The 9,267-nt window shown below is 36.5% G+C and overlaps 1 protein-coding gene across 1 annotated transcript in view; it reads right to left on the bottom strand.

The window, feature by feature from the left end:
• Nucleotides 1-385: 385 nt before the first annotated feature.
• The window catches only part of LOC110445369, a gene marked incomplete at its 5' end in the record, with an annotated part of 208,636 nt that continues 199,754 nt past the window's right edge, over nt 386-9,267 (bottom strand). The window contains 2 exons of the mRNA XM_021489943.1: nt 386-4,122; nt 6,493-6,649. Coding sequence (XP_021345618.1) covers nt 4,109-4,122; nt 6,493-6,649 — 171 coding nt within the window. The remainder of the gene's footprint in view (nt 4,123-6,492; nt 6,650-9,267) is intronic.

The following is a 9,267-nucleotide window of genomic DNA, read 5'->3' as shown; positions in this document are numbered from 1 at the left end:
CTATTATTATTCCTGTTCATAAAAAGGTACACGTAGCGACCATAATAACTTTCGAGGCATCAGTTTAATAAGTTGTCTTAGTAAACTTTTTACTTCTATGCTTAATAAACGTATTTTAGATGTTTGTACAAAATATGATATTTCAACAGATACACAATCGGATTTCGTCCGGAAGTGAGTACGATAGATGCTATATTTGTATTACATACTATTATAACAAAACATTGTCATCTAGGACAAGATTGTATTGTTGTTTTGTAGATTTTCGCAAAGAGTTTTATTTTGTCGACAGGTTAAGCTTATGTCATCGTTCAGAGATGATCCGTTTTCTTTTTAGGATAAAATAAGGTATTGAACTGAACGAAAACAACAAAAGACGATACCAGTAGATTTAAGAAGATTTATTGGTGTACATATAAACAAATACGTCAACAAATAGTGCAGCAATGTATTAAAGCGTTTAGTGTAGATAATCAGGTGTGAGGTTGGTACCGACTACCACTGCTGTACGTAACAACAAAGACAAGCAGTTCTGGCCAAGCTAGGTAACCTGTAAACCAACATTTCTTGTAACATAGGCTTTTTTTGTGTGTACCTTCAACAAGGAGGTAGGAAAGGGACTATACAGGAGTGTTGTTTTACAAATTTCGTCATGCTTAACACCTTGAGAAATGTGATGTCTGCCACAATAGAGTAACTTTGGCATACTCAAATGTTAGATGATTCAGATACAGATTGCCAACCGCATCTTTCGTAAAGTTGACATCTGTTTTGAAAAGAAAAAGTATTGATTTGATATGCAATTTTGTAAACAATTGTATTTCATGATGTTCTCAAAAATTGCTTACTTTGAGGAACAATAAAATTTGCTTGAAATGAGAGATATATATCTTGTGTTAAGAAACCACTTATTTAATATTCCATTGCAGGTATATTCATGTTAACTTAAACTACAAACCTATGAAAATAGCGGATCATCTACAATAAAAAGTCACATTATAAAATTCCTGACTGTGGTTTCTTAATACAGGATGATCTCCCCTTGTTATCAAGCTTCATTCAACTACATGTATATTAAAACCAGCGTTATTTGTTTGTTTAACATTTTAAACAACAATAAAAATCAATAATTAATTGTACACCAGCTTGATGATAGAGTTAGGGGTGAAGAAATATTAATTCTGAATTTGATTTTTGATTTGTGTAGCACGTGAACCCAAAACAGCCGTTCATATTAACATTGACGTCTGTTTTTTTCATGAAACTACCTTTTGATTTTCCTATTACTCATGTTGTCGTTGGAGTTGTCTCCCATAACATAATCGAAACGAGCCGTCCATAACGTTACAAGATCTATTGTGATACCACTCTATCATGCCCATGTCAATATATTAACAAGCAGACCACATTTGTTCTCTCACTGTATTGGTCTATTTACTTATAATTTTCAATACACTGCCTAGTTATATTAATATTTCTATATTTAGCACGCTATGTTTTATATTATGTACATCCTCTTCATTTTAGACATAAAGCATTTTATGCAAGATATACGAAATACATCATGATTTTACAAACATGAACCCCTAAGACTGTCTAAATATCCCCCGACTATGTAAATCTCCTTTGACTGTCTAGATCTCCTCGGACTGTCCAGATCCCCCCCCCCCCTCCCGACTGTCTAAATCTTCCCCGACTGTGTAAATCTCCTTTGACTGTCTAGTTCTCCTCCGACTGTCCAGATCTCCCCCGACTGTCTAAATTCGCTCGGACTGTCTAAATCTCCTCGGACTGTCTAAATCTCCCCCAACTGTGTAAATCTCCTTTGACTGTCTAGATCTCCTCGGAGTGTCTAAATCTCCCCCGACTATGTAAATCTCCTTTGACTGTCTAGATCTCCTCGGACTGTCCAGATCCGCCCCCCTTCTCCCGACTGTCTAAATCTCCCCCGACTATGTAAATCTCCTTTGACCGTCTAGATCTCCTTTGACTGTCCAGATCGCCCCCCCTCCCTCCCGTCTAAATCTCCCCCGACTATGTAAATCTCCTTTGACTGTCTAGATCTCCTTTGACTGTCTAGATCTCCTTTGACTGTCTATATCTCACCGAACTGTCTAAGTCTCCACCGACAGAAGGAGGGCAAGGGGATCACAGTGCTAAATATTGCAGTTTTCTTTTGATTTCAATAAAATTTACTCCTTAATTCCTCCCATACTAACCACACAGCTTTCCGTGGTACAGCCATATATATTTATATATCTTACAAGGTTCATTCTAGAATATATATATATTATATTTATCTATGCATATATACACACATATTTATGTACATTTTCTGTCTATTTCAACATTTAGAATGTTGTCCCATGCTTATACCACACCTGTTATATCCGTGACTTTATAGACAATGCCTATGCTCAGAATTCTATCAATCACGTTTTTCAATATTTTCAATACTTTCCCCAAGAAGTATTTGGTCTGACTGGATTCTTGCTATAATCTATAAAAGGTGATCACATTTTTTTTTTAAATACCTGAGAATTTGACGTCACAGTTAGATTTATTATTCACGTTGTCTTCACAAACCCAACGAATGGAAAAACTGACAAAACTCTAAGAGCTATTTATACATACGATTAGAAAACTTTAATAAAACTTGTCATATAGTTATAGCTAGTAAAAAATATTGTTTTACATAAAAATACATATTGACGTGTGGCATGGATTTATTTCTACGTATTTTACATACAATGTATATATTTTAAGGTGGCATATTCGTGCCACCAGTTGAGTTAATTCCAGATAATTATGTCGCCAACATTATCTCACAAGTTTTACTTAGGAGATCGGGATACTTATTATTGTCTCGCTATCGTAATAATTAAGGCGACTTGATAACATGATAACTTCAATGTATCTTACTCAGTTGACCTAAATAAACTCCTGCCATCACTTCTTTTGCACGTTAAAAGTACATCACTAACACTATGGTCGATGCACGTGTCCTCAGCTTCCGGATCCAAAATTACATTTCTTACTTAAAGCACCAAAAAACATTATATGGATAATGAAACATTTTCTATTCCGAAAATATTAATATGTTGTAAACATTTAGTTAATTATATTTACATAAGACGTGATGATAATGTGATTTCCCTTAGAGGCTTGAGTCCCTAAGAAAAAAATCATTTGAAATACTTAAGGATTAACTTGAATATATTTTTTAGGTTATGATGAGAGTGCAATCCGGTTTTTTGTGTTATAGCTCCATAACATAAAAAATATATTAAAGTTAATCCTTATAATTCAATACTATACACAGTCCCTGTGGAAATCCACTTTTCAAAAGGTACATTGATGGTCACAAAAGGTAAATTGATGGTCACAAAAGGTAAATTGATGGTCACAAAAGGTATATTGATGGTCACAAAAGGTACATTGATGGTCACAAAAGGTAAATTGATGGTCACAAAAGGAATATTGATGGTCACAAAAGGTACATTGATGGTCACAAAATGTATACTGATGGTCACAAAAGGTATACTGATGGTTACAGAAGGTATACTGATGGTCACAAAGGTATACTGATGGTCACAAAAGGTAAATTGATGGTCATAAAAGGTATACTGATGGTCACAAAAGGTATATTGATGGTCACAAAAGGAACATTGATGGTCACAAAAGGTACATTGATGGTCACAAAATGTATACTGATGGTCACAAAAGGTATACTGATGGTCACAATAGGTACATTGATGGTCACAAAAGGTACATTGATGGTCACAAAATGTATACTGATGGTCACAAAAGGTATACTGATGGTTACAAAAGGTATACTGATGGTCACAAAGGTATACTGATGGTCACAAAAGGTACATTGATAATCACGATAGTGGTGGCTAGTTACAAACAGAAGAATTTAAGGTCAGGAGATGTCTGAAGAAAAAGCATAGTATTTTGCATCGAAAAAATGCAGTATGTGTGGTTATGAAACGGGAACATGTTTATATCCATTTGGTGTTAGGATTTCCCGAGATAAACTTCATGTTGATACAGACACGGACAATAAATGGACGATTCGAAGACATCACGGTTAGGCCCAGAGTGCTTACGGGTTCAGGTCTGCAATATAATTAAAACAAACATACTGGAAACTTGGTAAAACACCACCAAAAACAATGCTTTGAAACGATTTGTTGAGAAAAAATAATTCATAAGCATGCTGGAATCACACTGATTTTTCGGTAACATCTGGCATAAAATGAACCCTTTGCCAGCAGATGCTTCGAACAACATTATTCAAAATATATTCACTCATTTTAAAGGAGTAGCTTTAGAAAGATTCAACAGATAAAGCAATCACAGAGCAATATTCTCGAATTGTCACAACATAATTAACATGAACCACTGTGCCAAAGAGCCGAGACCTTGTGTATTATGATCCTATTCTACCATGCAATGTCATTCTCTTCCACGGTATGACTTATCACCATTTATCACATACCTTTTGAATCTTGTTATAGTAATACAAGCAATTTTCGGACCATGAAATACAACATTCTGTATTGCACATGTGCAATACGGAATGCTGTATTTACCTACTAGCCGGAACTACTTTTAATGGGAATCCCTTTGTCATGGTAAATGAAAAAAAATCGGTATTTGCAAAAAAAATATCAAAGTTTATAAAATCTTTGTATCGATCTCTACCAAATACGAAAGGTATGTGATAAAAGCAAGACCTCACACTTGTGTTTTTCTCACGAATCAGAAAGCACTCATTTAGTGTGCGGACGTATATAATCACCCCTGCGCTCCGCGCACTCGTGAATATATTCGTCCGCGCAATAAACTCGTGCTTTCTGATTCGTTAAAAAAACACAAGTGTGTAGTCTTGTATATGTATTAACACCCTGATCTCAACACGAACTTCCATATATTGGCAACCTTGATCTCACAATGAGCTCCAGAGTCCTTGATCTCAACATGTACTACCATGTATAAGCGTACTTGATCTTAACACGAACGAAATAAATACCCTTCTCTGATCTCAAATGTAACCCCAAACAAGAATTAGCATTCCTTATTCCAAAATATATCCCCAACCCAGCATTACCCTTCCCTGATCTCAAATGTAATACAAAAACTACGGATAACCCTTCTTTGATGTCAAATGTAATTCTCAACCATGATCTCAAATGTAACCCCCACCCAGCATAATCCTTCTCAGATCTCAAATGTAACCCCCACCCAGTATAACCAATCCCCAGAATTCAAATGTAACCCCAGCCTATGATTAGTTTTCTTCGATCTCTCCTGTAATCCCCACCCTGGATTACCCTTCCCTGCCCAGCCAAGATTACCCTTTTCTGATATTTAATGTAATCCCACCAACTATTAGCCTTCTCTGATTTCAAACCTAGCCTCTGCCAAAGATTAGCCTTCCCTGACCACTGATGTAACCCCTGACCCAAGATTATCATTCTCATTTGTCAAATGTAACCCACTCCAATGATAAACCATCTCTGATCTCAAAAGTAATCTTCTGCACAGGATTTGCCTTCTCTGATGTTAATCGTATCCCCCATCCAGAATAAGCTTTCTCTGACCTTAAATATGATATGCCCTAACACAGGATAAGTACTCTTTGACCTCAAATGTAACGCCCACATAGGATTAGCCCTCGCTAATCTCAAACGTTACTCCACTTATGATCAGCCTTCTAGGATGTCAAATATAATCCCTACGTCGATATGTCACCGCTGCACAGTATAAGCCTTCCCCATCTACGATATCCAGGGGTTATGCTCACTTTCGCTCTCTACACCCCTGTAATATGTCATAGCAAAATTGAAGGCACGCGGCCTGCTTTTTGATTGGTGTTAGGTAAAACAACCCTTACCAATCACTAAGCTGATACTTTTCCTTTGAAGATTACAAAGCAGCGATGCCCGTCTTCAAAGCCTGTCAATTTTAACCGTTCGCGACCGCGAGATTTGTTTGATGTACATCAAAGGACCAATCTAGTCTTCTCGTCTCATCCACAAGGTACTGCACATTGAGCCTTCGACGTTGTTATGACATATTCCAGGGTTGTAGAGAGCGAAAGTGAGAATAACCCCTAGATACTGAGGAGGAAGCCTTCTCCGACTATATTGAATCCTTTTGACTTAAATGCTGTGACAAACTGTATAGAGTTATCCCATGTATCAATTAATTGGAACGTTTGATTGATTGATTGGTTGGTTGGTTATTTGATTGGTTGGTTAATTGGTTGATTGGTTGAACGTCCTCTACACTACCGAGTAGTTCGGTTATCCAGAAGACAAATGATGTTTGGAATGTTTGAAATCAGGCCTTTTTATGCCTGGATTTGGAATTAACGTCTCTCTCTTAATTAACTGCAATCATTCTTAGCATCTTCCGCGATTCAATTTCAATTAGCCATTTGGTTACCTTGAGCCATTCCCTATAATTCACTACAGCACTCACCAGTGTTTTTGTAGATAAAGTCCAAGTGAGGGATCACGCCCTCATATATATCTGTGATTTCTGAGTTCAGACAGGAGGGGTCTCCAAAGCTTGTCACTCCAATAAGTTCCCATCGATTCTGTTGGTTCTTGCACACCAGTGGGCCGCCAGAATCTCCCTAGAAATAGGATCAATCCAACTTTACTTTAAAGAACAGTTGGATATTATTAATTTACTGGGCTTTGTTTCTACTAAGGCTAGGTAACAAAACTCATTATACTGTATCTAAATTCGATTCCATTTTCTTTCGCAAAATAGGACTATATCATGACGTGTTGAATTTTTATTTCAAGCATTATAAACGTAACCGTTCTTGTAAAAAAAGTGATGTTATTTTATCATGTTGGAAAAGATATAAACAATATTTTGCTGCTAAATTTACGCTGTGTACAGTAATACATAGGAACTTACGTTACCCTGTGTACAGTACATACACTTACATAGGAACTAACGTTACCCTGTGTACAGTACATACACTTACATAGGAACTAATGTTACCCTGTGTACAGAACATACAATTACATAGGAACTAACGTTACCATGTGTACAGTACATACACTTACGTAGGAACTAATGTTACCCTGTCCACAGAACATACACTTACATATGTACTTACGTTACCCTGTGTACAGTACATACAATAACATAGGAACCAATGTTACCCTGTTTACAGTACATACACTTACGTAGGAACTAATGTTACCCTGTTTACAGTACATACAATTACATAAGAATGTACGTAACCATGTGTATAGTACATACACTTACATAGGAACTAATGTTACCCTGTGTACAGTACATACACTTACGTAGGAACTAACTTTACCCTGGGTACAGTACATACAATTACATAGGAACTTACGTTACCCTGTGTACAGAACATACACTCACATAGGAACTTATGTTACCCTGTGTACAGTACAAACACTTACATAGGAACTAACTTTATCCTGTCTACAGAACATACAATTATGTAGGAACTAATTTTACCCTGTGTACAGAACATACAATTACGTATGAACTAATGTTACCCTGTGTACAGTACATACACTTACATAGGAACTAACTTTATCCTGTGTACAGAACATACAATTACGTAGGAACTAATGTTACCCTGTGTACAGAACATACAATTACGTAGGAACTAATGATACCTTGTATACAAAGACACTTACGTAACCCTGTGTACAGAGCATACAATAACATAGGAACTATCCTTTTTTGTGAACAGTGTATACAATTACATAGGAATTAACTTACCATGTATACAGTTTATCTAATTGCAATGCCTCTTATGCTACCCTGTATACAGTATATACATCATTCAACCTGATCGAGAGTCTGGTTTATTTTTTATATCTTTCAATGATTGATAAATAATATCACGTATTCAATTAATGTCCTAGACCAAATTCAATTTGCCCTTGTCATGCTTTATCTGTTGAAATTTGTTGTTACATAAGCAATTCCTGAGTTCGTGGTGTTGTTTTTAAGTGTTATTTACTGGTCTTTGTGTCGAGTAATTGCTGTTGTAGCCCGTTTTAGCTTTTCTCTACCTGCTTTTGTTTTTATTATCTGTGTTGGTATCTCTTCTGTTCCTGTTGTTACATTTTGGTATCTCTTCTGATTCTGTTGTCGCCTTTTTGTATCTCCTGTGTTCCTGTTGTTGTGTTTTTGTGTCTTTTCATTTGCGGTTGTTGTGTTTTAGTGACTCTTCTGTTCAGGTTGTGGTGCTGTAATATCCTTTTTGTTTCTGTTGCTGCCTTTTGGTATCTCTTCTGTTTTCTGTCTGTGCTTTCTGGTATATCTTGAGTTCAATGTTGTTGTGTTTTGGTATCGCCTATGCAGCCCTTATTGTGTTTCGTTGTCTTTTCTGTTCCTGTTGTTGTTTGTGTTTTGCTGTCTGTTCTGTTGATGTTGTTGTGTTTTGGTGTCTCTTCTATTCATGTTGTTTTGTTTGAATATTTCTTCCGTGCCTGCTCTTGTGGTTTTTTTGGTATCCCATCTGTTGCTGTTGTTTTGATTTGGTATCACATCTGTTGCTGTTGTTGTGTTTTCGTGTCTCTTCTATTCCGGTTGTTGTGTTTTGGAATCACATCTGTTGGCTTTGTTGTGTATTTTGTATCACCTCATTACCCGTTGTTGTGTTTTGGTCACTTCTGTTTGTTGGACTTTGGTATCTTTTCTGTTGTTGCTGTTGTTGTGTTTGGTTACGGCCCTGTTGCTGTTGTTGTGTTTTGGTATCATTTCTGTTTGTTGGACTTTGGTATCTTTTCTGTTGTTGTGTTTGGTTACGGCCCTGTTGCTGTTGTTGTGTTTGGTAACGGCCCTGTTGCTGTTATTGTGTTTTGTTACGGCCCTTTTTCTGTTGTTGTGTTTGGTTATCTCTTTTCTCGCTATTGTTGTGTTTGGTATCTCTTTAGTTCTGGTTGTTGTGTTTTGGTATCTCCTTAGTTGCTGTTGTTGTGTTTTGGTATCTCTTTAGTTGCTGTTGTTGTGTTTGGTTACGGCCCTGTTGCTGTTGTTGTGTTTGGTTATCTCTTTTCTTGCTATTGTTGTGTTTGGTATCTCTTTAGTTGTGGTTGTTGTGTTTTGGTAACTCTTTAGTTGTTGTTGTTGTGTTTTGGTATCTCCTTAGTTGCTGTTGTTGTGTTTTGGTATCTCTTTAGTTGTTGTTGTAGTGTTTTGGTGTCTCTTTTGTTTGCTATTGTTGTGTTTTGGTAACTGTTTAGTTGT

The sequence above is a fragment of the Mizuhopecten yessoensis genome, unplaced genomic scaffold (assembly GCF_002113885.1).
Source record: "Mizuhopecten yessoensis strain PY_sf001 unplaced genomic scaffold, ASM211388v2 scaffold2249, whole genome shotgun sequence".
Taxonomy (NCBI): Eukaryota; Metazoa; Mollusca; class Bivalvia; order Pectinida; family Pectinidae; genus Mizuhopecten; species Mizuhopecten yessoensis.
The sequence above is the reverse complement of the archived record's forward strand: the minus strand, read 5'-3'. Positions and strand labels throughout refer to the sequence as shown.